Below are 17,815 nucleotides of genomic sequence, written 5' to 3' on the forward strand. Positions count from 1 at the left end.
AGTTTTCACAACAAGTAGGTGTATACTGTAGGATATAATGCATATGATCTCCGTTAAGAGATGGCGGCGTCACATTATGCACTAAAATTTAAGTTGTAATTACAGCTTATTTTTATTTGGGAAATTTACCAGCAATTTTTGTAAGTGGCTGTTTCTCTGTTCCATATACATTTGAAAAGCAATTGGCTTTGAGTGACAATCTGGTTGTTTCATGTTAATGTTTCTGGCAGAGAGACGGTTTAACGAAGGAGGTGTCAGATAATGCATTTTTCTTTTCTTTTCTAGCTTAGGGAGGCATGTATCAAGAAGTTTGGTCATTATCTGGCCTTCCAATGAAGTACTGCTATTCTTACACACTATTGGCATACTGAGGCACAATCCTAACCATGTCTGTTTAAAAGTCCAATTAAATTCAATTGGCCTTACTCCCCAATACGTCTTCATAGTGTTGGGGAATCAGTGGGAATAGCTGGATGACTATGTGAGTTAGGTCCCTTGTGAATATATTTTCTGAAAACCTACTGCAAGTGTATGGAATCTGATGATGCTGTTAGACACAAAACTCCCATGAATCCCAGCCAGCATGGCCAGTGGTCAGGGATGATGGAAGTTGTAGTTCAGCGACATCTGGAGGGCCACAGGTTCCCCAGCTGTTTTACTGTGTTGTAGCTCTCATTATAGCTCAGTTAGTAGAGCATGAGACTCTTAAAATGAGGGTCTTGGGTTTGAGCCCCACGTTGGGCTACAGATGATTACATTGAAGGGAGTTGGACTAGATGGCACTCCAGGTTCCTTATGATTATGGAGAACATGTTGCCTTAATCTCCAGTTGAGTGAGGAGCTGAGCAATTATTATTGATCCATAGCAGTTCAGAAATCTGGGGAAGCAGCGTGTTCACAAACGACTTTTAAGATAGCTGAAAGTTGCTGAAAGACTGAAATGTAACAGAACTATAGATCAGAACATCTACTAGATCTTAACTTAGAACTAGAGGGCATCATTGAACAATTGGCTTTAAGAACAGCAACATGGATTACGCCTTGAACCTATGGGAGGATAGGACAGTAATACACGACACTCGGGATGAAACATTTCCTTGACCTACTTCTTCATGATGACCTCAACTTGTTTTCTTAAAAATAAAAATAAGCCTTTGTAAAGTTTTTGAAGTATATCAACTCAAAATAAAATTGCAAGGGTCAAAGAATATGTGAGCGAATGTGAGCTCCTAGAAATTGTCTAAAATGACTGCACTCCAGTTGTTGTGGCAAGTATCAGAACACAGTAATTCTTTCCGTTGTTTCACTGGAGTACTTTGAATCACTGCTAGGACATCTAGTGGTAGTTTACAGATTTGTTTTTTTATATTATATTTTTATTAGTTTTCAAATACAAAAACAAACTTATACATTCCATACATCTTAATTACATCTTACTTCTCTTTTTTGACTTCCCTCAATTTGTCTGCCATTCCTTCCTATTGTTACTTTTTACACATTTCTGCCCTTTTAACCCTTTCCCCTCACAGAGCTTCCTTAAAGCTTACAAACGTAATTTTATTATCACTCAGTTTTTGCATATATTGGATAAACTTTTCCCAATCTTCTGTAAATCTTTGATCTCATCGATTCTGGATCCTTCCTCTCATTCTGTCCAGTTCTGCATAATCCATCATTTTAGTTCTCCATTCTTCTATCGTAGGTAATTCCTCCTGTTTCCATTTCTGGGCCATCAATATTCTTGCTGCTGTCACCGCATATAAAAATAACTTCTTTTCTTTCTTATTTATCTCATTACCTGTAATGCCTAGTAAAAATGCTTCTGGTTTCTTAACAAATGTATATTTCAACATTTTCTTCAATTCATTATAAATCATTTCCCAAAAGCATTTTACCTTCTTACATTCCCACCACATATGAAAAAAGGTACCTTCTTTTTCTTTACATTTCCAACATTTGTTACTTATCTTATACATTTTTGCTAACTTCACAGGTGTTACATACCATCGGTACATCATTTTCATAACATTTTCTTTTATAACTGTGCATGCAATGAATCTTAAACCTTCTTTCCAAAGTCTTTCCCAATCCTCCATTTGTATATTATGCCCTATATGTTTGGCCCAGTCGATCATAACTGATTTTACCTCCTCATCCTTCGTACACCATTCCAGTAATATCTTATACATTTTTGCTAAATTCTTATAATCATTATTCAATATTTCTGTCTGAAATTTTGATTCTTTGTCAGCAAAACCCCTCTGATTTAAATCTTTTCTAAACATCTCATTAATTTGAAAATAATGCAGCCAGTCATTCACATAGTCCTTAACTTCTTCAAATGGTCTCATTTTCCATTTTCCTACACTTTTACACATTAACTTCTCATATGTCACCCAACCCCCTGTCATATTGACTTTCTTCACACTTATCGCCTCCAACGGCGACAACCAATATGGAGTTTTTTGTTCCAACAAGTTTTTATATCTTTCCCACACTTCCATCAAAGACCTTCTTATAATGTGATTTTCAAAGCCTTTATGTACTCGTCTCTTATCATACCACAAATACGCGTGCCACCCAAATCTATTATCAAAACCTTCAAGATCTAACACATCTGTGTCTGCTAATTTCATCCATTCCTTCAACCAACAGAGGCAAGATGTTTCGTAATACAATTTCAAGTCTGGCAGGGCGAAGCCTCCTCTTTCTTTTGCGTCCGTCAATATCTTAAATTTTATCCTCGGCTTCTTACCCTGCCAGATATACCTTGAAATTTCTCGTTGCCAATTTTTAAAAATTGCTGCCCCTTTGATTACTGGAACTGTTTGAAACAAGAATAACATCTTCAGTAGCACATTCATTTTTATCGTTGCAATTCTTCCCCAAAATGACAATTTCATTCTTCCCCACACCTCTAAGTCCCTTTTGATCTTATTCCATGTTGGAATATAATTATTCTGAAACAAGTCAATACTCCTGGGGGTTAACCAAACTCCTAAATATTTAACTTTCTTTACCACTTCTATATCAGTTTGCTGCTGTAATCCGTTTACATTCTCCGAATCTATATTTTTAGTAATTGCTTTAGTTTTTTTCTTATTCAGAATGAATCCTGCAAACTGACCAAACTGGTCCATTTCTTTCAACACTTCTGTTACCGTATTCATGTGGTCTTCCAAAGTTAATACTAAGTCATCCACAAAGGCTTTAACCTTAAATTCTTTTCTACCCACCGTTACCCCTTTTATCTGATCATTACTTCTAATTGCCCTAATTCCAGGACCGTGATAAATAACAGAGGTGATAGAGGACATCCTTGTCTTGTTCCCTTAGTTATCTTTATATTTTCCGTTGTCACATTATTAACTATTAATTTAGCTCTTTGATCCATATATATAGCCTTAATACCAATTAAAAACGATTGTCCCACCTCCATCATTTCAAAATTCTTTAACATAAATTCCCAATAAATATTATCAAAGGCCTTCTCTGCATCCACAAATATTAACATCGCTTGTTTATCATTCTTAGCGTTCAGGTATTCCAAAATATTAATTATATTTCTAATATTGTCTTTCATTTGTCTACCTGGCAGGAAACCCGCCTGATCTTTATGTATTAATTCCTTCAATACTTTTTTTAACCTGTTTGCTAGTATGTTTGCAAATAATTTATAATCATTGTTCAAAAGCGAGATCGGCCTAAAATTTTTAACCTGATTTAGATCAGAGTCTTGCTTGGGTATCAAAGTGATGTATGCTTCTTTCCAAGTTTCTGGTATTTCTCTATTTAATAGAATGTTGTTCATAACTTCTTTTAATGGGACAAATAGGATGTCCTTCAGTTCTTTATAATATCTTGCACTTAGTCCATCGGGTCCCGGTGTCTTCCCACTTTTTAATTCTTTTATTGCATTTCTAATCTCCTCTAATTCTATCTTCTCATTTAATTTTCCTCTTTCTTTTGTCGGAATTTTCTGTACCCCTTTTTTTATTAAGTATTCCTCTATTTTTTATATATTGACTTTTTCTTTTCTCTTGTATAGTTGTCTGTAAAAGTCCACAAATCCTTTTCTTATCCCTTTCGGATCTTCAATCTTATTATCTTCCACAATTATTCTATGAATAGTATTTGCTCTTTCCTTTTTTTTATCTGCCAAGCAAGTGACTGGATCCAGACTTACAAGGTGATGCCTTCATGTGCCATCAGGCCATACTCTTATTATTTGGGAGTAGTTCTACAAATCTTACACATGCATGACAAACTGGCATCCTGATTCCCAAAACACAGTGCTTTGCGTCATGGGGATGCTTGTGTGTTGCAGGATTGCTCTCTTGGGTCTTCAGTTCATGTGTAGCTGTTGCACAAGCATGGCTGTCCAGATTCAAGACGAGCTCCCACACAAATAAATATACATAATACACAAATGGAAGACTGGAGAAAATTATGGAAGGTGAACTTAAAATTTACTGACTGTAACTTCGAAAGAGAATTATATGAACATGATGTATAGATGGTACATGACCCCTGTTAAACTTGCTAAAATGTATAGAACAAGTTCTAATAAGTGCTGGAAATGGAAAAAGAAAGAGGGTACATTTTATCATATGTGGTGGAACTGCAAAGTAATTAAAAATTACTGGGAAATGATTTATAATGAAATGAAAAAGATGTTTAAAATAAGAAGAACTTGTATTTATGTATGCTATAATGGCAGCTAGGATTTTCAAAAGGTAAAGGTAAAGGTACCCCTGATCATTAGGTCCAGTCATGGCCGACTCTGGGGTTGCGGCGCTCATCTCGCTTTATTGGCTGAGGGAGCCAGCATACAGCTTCCGGGTCATGTAGCCAGCATGACTAAGCCGCTTCTGGTGAACCAGAGCAGCGCAACAAAATGCCATTGACCTTCCCACCAGGGCGGTACCTATTTATCTACTTGCACTTTGACATGCTTTCAAACTGCTAGATGGGCAGGAGCAGGGACTGAGCAACGGGAGCTCACCCCGTCGCAGGGATTCAAACCACCGACCTTCTGATCAGCAAGTTGGCTCTGTGGTTTAATCCACAGCGCCACCCACGTCCAGCTAGGATTTTACTAGCCGAAAATGGAAAGATGACAAAATACCAACGAAAGAAGACTGGCAAGCTAAAACTATGGAATACACAAGGGAAGACTAAGAGATAAAGACAATAGAGACTTCAAAACAGGTTGGGAACCATTTATGTTATATCTACAGAAATGTTGTAAAGAAATGGATTCACTGGCAGGGTTTGAGTAAACACAACTAAGAAAACAAGTGTAAAGGTTAAGGAGCAATAATTCGGAAAATAACCAAGTGTAGGATGTAATTTGAAAAAATATAGTATAAAGATGATAAGAATATAAGAGCATTTAGTTAAAAGATTTTAAAAGGGATGCGGGTGGGGCTGTGAGTTAAACCACAGAGCCTAGGACTTGCCAATGAGAAGGTCAGTGGTTCGAATCCCCGCGACGGGGTGAGCTCTGTTGCTCGATCCCTGCTCCTGCCAACATAGCAGCTTGAAAGCACCAAAGTGCAAGTAGATAAATAGGTACCACTCCGGCGGGAAGGTAAACGGTGTTTCTGTGTGCTGCTCTGGTTCGTCAGAAGCGGCTTAGTCATACTGGCCACATGACCCAGAAGCTGTAGGCCAGCTCCCTCGGCCAGTAAAGCGAGATGAGCGCCGCAACCCCAGAGTCGGTCACACTGGACCTAATGGTCAGGGGTCCCTTTACCTTTACCTTAAAACCAAGTAAGCAGTAGCAGCAAATATTTAAAGAAACAGAAGGGAAGGTTGAGGGCAGTCACGGGGTGGGGGAGGTGGAGATTTGGAATCATTTTTTCTTTATTGCTTATGATGTTTATGTTGAATAGAAAACTGTAAAACCTAATTTTTAAAAAAACCCTACACTGCTGCTGCTGCTGCTGCTGCTGCTGCTGCCGGGTAAGGCGGGGCTTCGCTGGCAGGCTTCGCGGGAGAGGGGCGGAACCCGACGGGCCTCCGCCCCAAAGAAGCGCGCTCCTCCACTGAGGCGACCCGAGCGAGCCCACGGCCCGGGCTGCCCGCCCTTCCTTCCTTCCTTGCCGGTCGCTGTGACCCGGAAGGGCTCCCGGCGCGTGTCTCGGCAGGCAGGCAGGCAGGCGGGCGGGCTGAGCGAGGCGGCCGCTCTTACTTGAGCCGCCCGGGGGGAGATGATGGCCACGTTCTTCGGCGAGGTGGTGGCGCCTCCGTCCCGCGCTGGCGACGACGACGAGGAGGAGGAGGAGGCGGCCGCCCTGGAGCGCGAGGAGACGCCGGAGGATCGCGAGATTCGCCAGCAGCTGGAGAACAAAAGGTGGCGTCCGGGGCGGGAGAGGAGGCGCTTGGAAACCAGGCACGAGGAGGAATGGGGAAGGCTCCGGCAGAGTCGAGGCTCTCAGCCCCTGCGGGGGGGGGGGCGACCCTTGTATCGCAGGGGCGATACACACACACACGCACGCACGCACGCACGCAAAAAGAAAACCCAAAACATTCTGGTCCCTTGCAACCCGTGACGTAACAACGGGGGCACTTCTGGGCATGTGAAGAGTGCCTTCCCGCCGCAGCGAAGTCATTGCAGCTTTCCCTTAGGCAGGTGGGCGCGACCCTTCAGCCGGAGGCGGGAACCAAACCTCAGCTGAAGGAGTCGTGTGGTAACCTAGCCTAGAATGGGTGTCAGTGACGTTAGTGTGAATTTTCCTTGATATGTGCATTTGTTTATATCCCTCCTTTCGTTCTAGTCTAGTGGCGCACCGGGGATCGACTGCCATCTAGGCACTGGCCAGACCCAGATGTGTGTAGTTTCTACAGGGGGTGGGGACTGTGCCATGTATCTTCTGAATGTGATGTGTGGTTCCCAGTGCAATAGGTGTGAACACCTGTTGCCATCGCCTTCCCTTTTGGGGGAGTACTGTGGTACCTCGGGTTACAGACGCTTCAGGTTACAGACTCCGCTAACCCAGAAGTAGTACCTCGGGTTAAGAACTTTGCTCCAGGATGAGAACAGAAATCACGCAGCAGTGGCGCAGCGGCAGCAGGAGGCCCCATTAGCTAAAGTGGTACCTCAGATTAAGAACAGTTTCGGGTTAAGAACAGACCCCCGGAACGAATTAAGTACGTAACCAGAGGTACCACTGTAATGCAAATCTTATTGTGCCAACCTTTAGTTTTGGGGGCCCGTTGCTCTGTGACAGATGTGGGTAACCTTTGGCCCTCCAGATGTGGTTGAACTGTGGCTCTCATCAGACACAGCCAGGGAGTTGTAGTTGAGCAACATCTGGATTGACAAAAAGGTTCCCCCCCCCCACCTGCCCTCTGGTTACCAGATTTTTTCAATGAATCCAGGGACACTTTTCAACTTCCTACTAAATAGATGGATTTTGTCAGGGGACTGATTTGTAAATCTGGGGACTGTCCCCAGGAAACGGGGATGTCTGGTAACCTTACTCTAAAGACAGTGATGCCCAGCAGAAGTGTGGGAGAAATGACAGTTCCTGGCTTGGGTTTTGGGGGGAGATTTGTGCTTGGTTACTCCTTACAAAGAGGCTCCCATAAAGATGCTCCTTCATTTTACTTTTCACCTGGCAGGAGTAAAGAGAGTCTGGGGAATGGGTTAGTTTCAGTAGAATAGGACAGTATGTGGAGAAAGATTTATAGAGGCCTTTCTTGCTTTCTATCCTCTTTGGCTGCATTGTGTAGCAACCCCCACCACCCCCAAAAACCCACAGAACTTCCTGTAATGTTTTTAATCTTCTCTCTTTTTGATTTCCTTGCACAAATGGGTTGGGAATCCTTTTATAGGCTATTGGCCTACTAATTGCTCTCTAGGGGTGAGTGGAGAACTAAGCTTGTAATCCTAACCCCAGTTACCTGAGACTTGAAACCCACTGAATTCTGAGGGACTTCTGAATAGACATGGTTAGGATGGCAGCCTATGCCCCTTGATCAGTGATAGTACTGAGAACACCCAGCGGATACATCTATATTTAACCTGTCTCGATTGTACAAGTAACACTTCGCTGGAATGGTGCCGCTTCTTATCCATCTTCTCGCTCAGGGTATGTTTAACCTTGTTCTGTTTTCATTTTGTTTCTGTACTCAGGGAAGTTCACATCCTCTGGAATTCAACATCTACTGCATCTAATTACGAGCAGTTTCCTTGCTCAAAGTTCGTATTGGCTGTAGGGCATAATGCAGTAGGTAGGCAATCTGTATGTGTTCTTCATTTCAGTGTTTAACTACCTGTAAGCGGCATGATAGAGATGTATAAGATTATGCATCTGCTATTATCTTTTGTAATAGTAGAACTTCCATGTAGTTGAATATAGGACGATTCAGGATAGACAAAATTAAGTACTTCCCTCAGCACATACTTACACTATTGAATTTGCTCCCACAGGATGTAGTGATGATCACTAGCTTGGATGGGTTTAAAGGGGGATTAGATAAATTATCACTTTTTGATGTGTACAAAATAGTGTGCAACCTTATAATTTTTTGTGTGCATGCACGCTTCTTCAGATACACTGTGTATCTGAAGAAGTGTGCATGCACATGAAAGCTTATACCAGAACAAACTTAGTTGGTCTATAAGGTGCTACTAGTCAATTTCTTATTTTTTTATTTTTTATTTTGACTGTGTCAGACTAACACAGCTACCTACCTGAACCTTATAATTTGTTAGTTATTTTGTAACTGAGTTTAGTAGACATGTTTACCTTAACCCCCTCCCCTCCAGTTGAATTCTATGGAAACCAAAAATTGTTGTTTATCTTACTTTCTTTATATTTCTGTGTATATGCACTAAATAATCTACAGGGAAGCTGCCTACATAAACTGAGTAGCATCACTCCACTTCCATATTGCAATGGTGGTTACGAACAATGTGCAGAACATAACAGTGCTATAGGAAATAAATATCATTTCTGCTTGCAGCATTCTTGTCTTCCTTTGTTTTGAATTCTGGAGGCTGGGAAGTCATAGGATCTGTCAAATTGTGGAATGAGTGGTGCAGAACATCAAATACGACCAAAGTCCTTCCAACAGATTCCTTCTGTTTGTTCTATCGGTTGATTTCAGATCCCACAGTAAGTAAGATAGAGAGTTGTCCCCAACATAGCATTAAGCCCCCTGTCAGTTCAGGGATTTTGTCTTCAGCAGCTGTACTTTCCACCTTCTCTGCTCCCACTTGCCCTCTAAATCTGTTTCAGGGATTCTCCCAACCCTCCAGAGCAGATTTAGGGAGTCCCATTGCATAAGTGGAAATCCTTGCACTGACATAATGCATTCATTGGATACCTCCTAGATCTTATGGAATCAGACTTGAGTTTGTTACCTGATGATATCTTGGTATTTAACTGATGTGGTTTGGTGCTAGAGACGGCAAAGTTAGCCTGTCCAACCCTGCACTAGTATTTGCATTGAATCTTCTTGCCTATCCTTGTGTTTAAGAATTAGAACACCGGCAGTCTGCTTTCATGCAAGTGCTTTTGAAAATCACGTGCTTTCATATTAGCTACATAGTATGCATAACTTTAGATGTGGCCTTTAGTGTTGTGTGAGTAATGAGAGATTGTAATATGGTATTCCTTGTTACAAACATAAGCAACTCCTTTAAACTGGCTCAGCCTAGATTTGCATGCAAACCATGTGCTCCACCACCATTCAGTTACAGCCTCTTCCTTTTGTCTTATTGGTCACTGAAGAAAGAGCCTTACAGGAACAATTGTTGTTTGTGAGTGTGTCCATTGCAGGATTAGCCAAGATCAAGTGTGATGTGTAGCACAATCCTATGCACGTTTATTCCCCAAGTTCCACTGTCTTCAGTGGAGCCCCCTGGAAAGTGCCTGTGAGATTATAACTTTCAGTTATCATAATTACTTTTCTATATATATATATATATATATATATATATATATATATATATTAACATAGTTCTGTTTAAAATTCATGAAACATTTATGACTGTTCTGTCATTTCAGGTTTTATTGTGCCAGTGCAGTTGTTATGTGGCAGAGGACCAACAGTTTCAGTGGCTTGAAAAGGTAAGAAGTGGAAGAAATGGGGACACAAAGAAATTAGAAACTGAGATATGAAAGCTAAGACCTAGTGGCACTGTAATCCTAGGTTATGGGCACAACAACGCAATGTCTAGGTGCACTTTTTTATAACAAGAATAGAAAGCTGAAAATGAATGAACTGCAGTTAAAATATTATGTTCATTTGTCACATGGTCTAGTCCTTCCCCTGTCCATCCCCCTAATATTCTTAGGAGGTCTCTTCTGCAGTCTTCAGAGAGTAGCTGGAAATGGAGAGGCAGAAAAACGTCCTCCTTTCCTCCACTCTGCAGTTTTAATCTGAAATCTTAGGCGCAGTACTGCGCCCAGAGCTCAGAAACCATGTGCACTAATGAAATTCTCTGTCGCAAAATGCACCTAGAACAATGGGAGTTTCAAACCCTGATACAAAGTGCAAGGGTGAAAGAGTCCCTTTGTTTTGTGAGTCCGTACTGTGGATAAGAGAAGTAATGGTTCTGAGATTCTGGGCTGCAGTCTTATACATACTTATCTAGGAATAAGTCTCACTGAATTCCATAGGACGTACTTCAGAGTAAACTTATATAGGATTGCACTGTAAATAAATGTACTGCTGATTTGTTCACTGGTCATTGTATGTCTGTTTTACTGGGTAAAACATTGACATAATGTATCAAGGGCCAAACAGTAAGAATAATTGTTTACCAGGCAGCATCCTAAAAGGAAAATTGGTTGGAATTGTTATTCAGCTTTGCCAATCGTTGTTGTTGTTAGTGATATTGCACCCTTTCTTCAAGGCTCTCACAGTGACATATATAGTTCTTTCTTTCCTCATTTTAACCCCTCAACAACCTTGTGAGAGGGGTTGGGCTAAGAGATAATGACAGGCCTAAGGCTACTCAGTGAACTTTGTGGCTGAGTGGGAATTTGAATCCTGGTCTCCCAAGTCCTAGTCTGATACTTGCCGCTACACCACACTGGCTTGATTTGTTACCTGCAACTGTGTTGAATCCAGCCTGTTGCAAACAGAAATCCTCTGCGCCATCTTCTGAACGGAGGAGGATATTGCCTAAAAATGCTGATAACCTCCTTTTCAGCACACTTGCTCAGAGGCCTTTTGGCACTTTGACTTTGGTGCATTGGCATCTGTTCCTCAAAAAAGAATATATGGTGTTGCATAGGACATCTTCAAACTGGCATTGCCCCTTAGACTGTACAAGATAGTGTAGATCATGGTGCTGTGGCATTTCTCCAATCTGGGATTCAGTTATGGGCTAAAGGCCTATGGATGTGTGAATAACAGGGACTGAATGTACCGACAAAGTCAATTAAATTGCAGAGAAAGCTTCTGCACATTCATTGTGTCTCTCAGGTGCCACAGCACTCATGCTGCTACTGACACTAGTAGAACAAACCTTTACAAATCTACTCAGAAATAAGCCCCCTTGATTTCAATGAGGCTTACTCAGGAGGAGGGAGTAAAAGACTGTGGCCCAAAGGTTGATTGACCAGCAGTGATATGAGTGTCATGTTGCCGTTGCTGCTTCCCACATTTGCGTTAAAGGTTGATATCATGGGGAAGAACCACAATAGTGCTGGAGGCTCCTATAACACTGCTAGTATGTGTGAATTGGCTCCAGCACCGCTATTCATCTGGAATTTGTCGCACTTAAATCGGGATTTACATTTTCATCCTAGGTTTTTGGATGCATGCAGAAGACGGATTTGCAAGTGCTTGTTCTTTCAACGTGCTCTGTTACGGAATATAAAACAACAGAATCAACTCTAACACTTCCTTCTCCTTTTCTGAGAGCATTAAAGACAAGCACGTTCAAAGATAAAGTCTGTTGTCCACTACTAGAACAGCCAAATATTGCACGGGACCTCCCTGCTGCAGGTATTTAACAATGTAAAACTTTAAGTTGAATAAATGTCTATAGTGGTACCTCAGCTATGAAGTGTCCTGCTCAAGGAGGGAGTCACCTGGCACCAACTTTGCTGTCTTTTAGGCACCAAGCAAAAACCCCTTTTGATGCTTCCAGGCATTTAAAAAACATTTTTGGCTACTTTTCATCTGGTCTTGAATGACTGGTGGATGTTCTCTCAGTGAGAGCTAATTGTTAGGAAAGAGCTGGATAATTTTCTTTCAGTCTTTTGCATGGGAAACCAGAAATGGAAGGTGACCCATGCATGTGCAAGCACAAGCCCTAGCAGAGGAGAGGGGTGTGCTGTGAATCAACAAAAGCAATTTATTTGGGGTGGGGGAGAGGAACAGGTCAGAGTGAATTGCACTTTTGCTGGAAGGTTGAAGGCACTAATGTGGAGCAATTAATCTGCTGCCTGGCAGGAATGTGTGGTGTTTGCCTCCACTTTTAATGGTTTTTTAAAAAAGAAAATGAACAAATATTACAAAAATGCCAGAAATATTTGGAATTTTCTCCTCCAAAGGGAGCTTACTACAGCTAGTGTTGCCCTTGTAATTTTTCACTGTTGGGGGAAGTGCGGAGCATGTAACAAGAAGTTGGCTGGAATTCCATTCAGACTGATGATGGGCACCAATAGAATTGTTCTCCTCAATATCGTAAGGTATTCTGCTGCTACAGCAAGTGGCAGTAGCGGCACCAGCCTGGCTTCATAAAATGCATTTTTTTGGCAAAGCAACAGCTTTACACCATCTACCCAGGCAGGAATGCCAGAACAAATGATTTGCTTAATAGACTACAGGGATGCTGCAATTGCACTGTGCATTGCAAATCCTGCACGGAGCAGAAAGCTGGGCTTGATGACCTCTGTGGTCCCTTACAACACTGATTCTGTGACAGTGCCTTGAACATTGCGTTAAGGCTATGGAACTCTGACCTAGAGTGTTGGTTGGCCTTTTTTTTCCTCTCATGACATGCTTCCAGAAAAAAAAGTTGTTAACATGTGTGTTTCGTTGTGGATTTCTTACAATATGCTTGCAGAAAACAGTAAGGTGTTGTTGTTTTTTAATGTATGATTCATTTTGATCAACTGAGCATGCTGCTGATTTATTACCACTGCAAAAGCAGATTACTAGTCTCTCTCTCTCTCTCCCCCTCTCCCTTCCTCCTCATGTCTCCTGAATTGTGCCTAGTTCTCAGTTACTGTCAAGTGTGGCAGATCCCTGCAGTGCTTTATCAGTGTTACACTGATATCATCAAACTGGATTTGGTAACAATTGAAGCTTTCGAGCCCTTGCTATCTTCCAGAATCCTGAAGAGTTTGGTGAAGGTAAGGTTCAATTATTAAGCCTGTATGTGGCCTTATTTCAGCTTGCCTGTCTGCAGACTGGTCACCATAACAGCTGCTGTGAAGGGACCTAAGAGGAGGCGAGCTGGATCGGACCAAAGGCCCATCTAATCCAGCTGTTCTCACAGTAGCCAATCAGCTGCCTACAGGAAGCCGGCAAGCAGGAGACAACTTCAACAGCACTCTCCAGAAACTAGTATTCAGAGGCGTAAGGACACTTGGCTTAAATGTTTATTTATGTAAGATATCTATTGGCAATTACAGTAAGGATTCAATTCCCAGAAGGGCCACTTGGTTGCATTTGTGGGTGCAAGCCCTGAAGCCTCCCAGCAACATTGTATTGCTTTTGAGTCACTTCCATGGTACTAAAATTTTCTGCCTCTGGGTGTTAGGAAATGTAAACTTTAACTCAAAACATTGCTGGGTTTTTTTGAATCCTGAAGCTCTTGTAGAAACTGCAGCTTTTAAAAAACAACAACACAAAAAGTTAATGGTTTCTGCCGTGTGCTTCCTTTGCTTAGTTGAGTTTGCTTTGGTTTAATGTAAATGACTGCCAAAGTATCTGAGTGTATTTCCACTATGATATTGCGTTATTGGTTCCTCAAACTAGGCTCAATAAGTGGATGAGGCTAGCAACCGTCAATCTGAAATGAAAGACATCCATATGGTACCAAGCAGTCCGCACCCTGAGCTTGTGCTGATGAACACACAGCAGAACAAGGGTTCCTCCCACAACGCTAAAGTGGAAGGAAAATTAACTGGAGGAATACTACTACAATCCAGTGCACAATTAAGCACGCTTAAATTCCTGCTGGTTACAGAAGATATAAGAAGGGAGAGTGCTATTGAGCTTATGTCGTGCTTGTAAGATTTCTACAGGCATCTGGCTGGCCACTAAGCACAGAATACTGGATTAGGTAGGTCTTTGGTCTAATCCTGCAGAACTTTTTCTTACATTCTTTAATGATCCACTGTGTGCTCAGTTGAATATTTTTGTTCATTCTTACCTGCCTTTGATCAATTAATTAGTTACAAAAGTCTGAAGCAGGACCAGCTGGTTCGCAAGTTGAAGTCCATAGCAAGAACTGGATATGGTTGTCCTGGAACAGAATATGGATGCTACAATTCATATGTAGTATACAGAGGGTTGTGTGTGTTCGTTTTGAAAAGTTGAGTGACCAAGAATAAGGAAATACAATAGGCAGTTATTAATGCATTCTTATCTTTACTGGATTTTTTTTTTCTATTTTCTTTTACCCAGGACATTTCAAGAAGCACAGAAATATTGAGAAAAGTGGTGACAACAAATGAAATTGATAACATCTACACTTAAAATGGAGAATTATCTCGGATACTTTCAAACTCCAGTATTTTGTCAACTGCAGCTACTTTGCCTGGAAGCATTTGGGACTTGTAGTTGTTCCTTTAGAAGTGGAATGTGTTATCTTTTGTACCATATGCTGACTGTTGTGGGGTGTTAGCAGCTGAAATGAATTTAAAGGTGACATTTTTATTTTTCACAAACTCAAGCCACTTTTTATTTTTGCCATGAGCAAAGGCAACTCCTTACATTCTTCCACCAGCGATCAAATCTATATTTTAATGCAGCAAAATAATTGTAGTGGATGTGGCAAAGCCTCTGTCTGTAATTGACCGAGTTGGCCTCCTACCACAGAAGCAGGGCAGGCAGCAAAGCCTGTGGATGCTGTTATTTGAAGTGCTTAGGTACTAGAGATAGGCAAGGCAGGCAAAATAGTCTAATAAGATGCAAGGACATAGGAAGCAAGCACCTGATGACTGAGAAGGCAGGAGGCTAAGGAAGGCTTAGGAGAAGAGGGTGGGACTTTTAAGAGAAAGTGGCCCAGATGAATTTCTTTGTGGGGGAGGAAAAGAAGTAAAATGGTGAGAATGGACAGGTAGGTAGAGTGGCCACTTACATTTCCTCTTTTTTGGCAGTGTTTATCACCACATAAGGAGACACAGATTTGCATAAGCTAATTTACATGTGTAGATTCAGAAACAGTTGCTACCGTTTCAATGGAAAAAAAGGATCCGTCCCACAATAGCAAGGAAGATTGACCTGTGCATTTGTTCAGTCTGTTTTCTAGATGTAAACTATAGACGGGCAACTTCAAGGCCCCTATTCTTCCTTTTTTGCATTATATATCTTTATAAACTGGACTTCGATCAGACGGCCATTCAAAATAGAGAACTCCTTCCGACTGAAGCTTTTCCTCTGTAAAGAAGTACCTATGTCAACACTATAGATAGGGCACCAGCTCAGGGACAGGAATTGCAAAGTGTGGAATAGCTAATGTTGCTTGAAATAGCCCGTTAAACCTCTGTCTGCAGGCTTCTATAACTGTACAGAACAACTTTACCTTGTTACTTAATAGCCAGTTAAGTTTTTCAGTTACATTGCTTTCAAATAATAAAACCTTCTTATACTAAGAAATTGCCCTATGAAACTTGTTTTGCCCTTTTGAAATTCTGCACTTTCCTGCCTTAGGTGGTAGCTGCAAAGAGAACATAGGTGTCCATAAGCAGCACAAATTGTGGGATCTGGAGCTGAGTTAGGGAGCTGTCGACTCAACAAGGCTGCAGAGAAGACTGAGAAAATAATGTCCTCACTGCCGGTCTCTCTTTACTCCTGTTCTTGGTCACTTGCAGTTGCATCACCTCCTTCCTTTCAAGGAAGCTGCTAAGGATAAAACATTCTGGACAATCAAACAGGTTGGTCTTGCTCACTCAGGGATTCCCCCTGGGTTTACTGCCTCTCTCCGCCCTGAGGCTCAGGAAGCAAAGGTGGAGAATCTGGGTGTGGCTTGGGTGTGGTCAGATGGGCTATGAAGGGATCCAAGTGAGACAACCATGTTGAGGCGCTTTAGGACCACCTTGAGACTGCCGGGACTGCTGGGGTTCTCCCTAGGGTCCCACCCTGCCTCTTCAAAGGAGGCCTCTCCAAGGTCTGCAGTGGGCAGAATCCCAAAAAGATCTGACTTGCTTTTCAAATAAAGACGGTGAGCCTGCCATGAACCTGTTAGACTGGGAAGATTTTTCTGCACCTTGCCTTGAACCTTATGGAAGGGGGCCAATGAATGTTCTACGTTAGTAATTATGGATGGAATTCAATGTTGTTCTAAGACCATTGTTCCATTGGTGCTCACTTATGGAACCACCTCCCCTCTCCTCCCTGCACACTGGTCTGGGGTTTCTCTCAACACACACACACATACATCAGTTGGGGCGGGGGCATGTGCAGGGGGAGGAGAGATGGGAAAGCCCGGTCATGCTGCTATTCTTAATCTTATTTATTAAGTTAATATACTGCTCATCACAAGACCATGAGGCAATTTACAACCTAGAATACAAAGGTCAATAAATATAGGTATGGTGTAAAAATCAAAAGTCAGGTTTTTTTTAGATTGTAAGCCTGTGGGTAGGGACTGGCTTGTTTTGATTGTACATAAGCTACTCTGGGGGACGCAGGTGGCGCTGTGGGTTAAACAGAGCCTAGGACCTGCCTATCAGAAGGTCTGCAGTTCGAATCCCTGCGATGGGGTGAGCTCCCGTTGCTCGGTCCCTGCTCCTGCCAACCTAGCAGTTCAAAGGCACGTCAAAGTGCAAATAGATAAATAGGTACCGCTCCAGCGGGAAGGTAAATGGCGTTTCCGTGCGCTGTTTTGGTTCACCAGAAGCGGCTTAGTCATGCTGGCCACATGACCCGGAAGCTGTACACCGGTTCCCTCAGCCAGTAAAGCGAGATGAGCGCCGCAACCCTAGAGTCGTCCACGACTGGACCTAATGGTCAGGGGTCCCTTTACCTTTAAGCTACTCTGGGGGCTCTAAGCACGCAAACAAAACTCACATTTTCCTTTCGGAGATCTTAACAATTAATAATAAATAATAAATAATAAATTGGGACACAACTCACCCACCTAGAAATATACTCTGTGTCTTCTGTCCTCCACTCTCCCCCATACCCGATTCCCGCCCCCGCCCCCCGGTGCCACCACTGCTAATTTGGCTTAGAAATTTACAACCAAGTGAGCTGAACCACAATAGACAAAATCTGGACTGCTGGCCCCACCTCTCTTGAAATAGTCTGGGGGTTAGGTGGAGGACCATCATGTGTTGATATTTGTGCATGGAGTGGTGGGCAGGAACTGGAGAGCAGTTCGCACAAATGGCGCTCTGGGTACTGCCAGAGCACTTTAATGTTGTTCTCATATCTCGTCTGGCCACCTCCCTCCATTGGTACGGAAAAGAGGGTGTCTTACTTCCAACGTGCCCTGGGCTATAGAACTCCTTTGGAGGCTGAGTCAATCCTGTTGCCTGATTCAATCAGGACCACACCCTGGCAGTATCACGAGCCCTGCTTCCTCCCTCTCTCCACCTGCCCAACCTGGGTGCTGTTAGGCTTGAGGAAGCCCTGGGTAAAATATTCCCCTGGAAGAGGAGGGGCACCA

General features: G+C 42.3%; 1 protein-coding gene across 1 annotated transcript; it reads left to right on the forward strand.

The window, feature by feature from the left end:
- The first annotated feature begins 6,089 nt into the window (after nucleotides 1-6,089).
- PSMG1 (proteasome assembly chaperone 1) lies at nucleotides 6,090-15,801 on the forward strand. Its single transcript, XM_081854087.1, has 7 exons — nucleotides 6,090-6,358; nucleotides 8,144-8,241; nucleotides 8,977-9,128; nucleotides 10,023-10,085; nucleotides 11,775-11,973; nucleotides 13,192-13,328; nucleotides 14,608-15,801. Exons 1-7 carry the CDS (start codon nucleotides 6,216-6,218, stop codon nucleotides 14,677-14,679), a joined length of 864 nt encoding a protein of 287 aa, XP_081710213.1. The 5' UTR covers nucleotides 6,090-6,215; the 3' UTR covers nucleotides 14,680-15,801.
- The last annotated feature ends 2,014 nt before the right edge of the window (nucleotides 15,802-17,815 follow it).

Source organism: Podarcis erhardii (genome assembly GCF_964252035.2).
Source record: "Podarcis erhardii genome assembly, chromosome: 1".
NCBI classification, from domain to species: Eukaryota; Metazoa; Chordata; class Lepidosauria; order Squamata; family Lacertidae; genus Podarcis; species Podarcis erhardii.

Bases quoted from the DNA above. Each gene is read 5' to 3' on its own strand.
- PSMG1 (XM_081854087.1), top strand. From the start codon at position 6,216: ATGATGGCCACGTTCTTCGGCGAGGTGGTGGCGCCTCCGTCCCGCGCT. The intron at 11,974-13,191 runs GTATTTAACAAT...AATTGTGCCTAG, and splicing joins ACGGGACCTCCCTGCTGCAG to TTCTCAGTTACTGTCAAGTG. The intron at 13,329-14,607 runs GTAAGGTTCAAT...TCTTTTACCCAG, and splicing joins TCCTGAAGAGTTTGGTGAAG to GACATTTCAAGAAGCACAGA.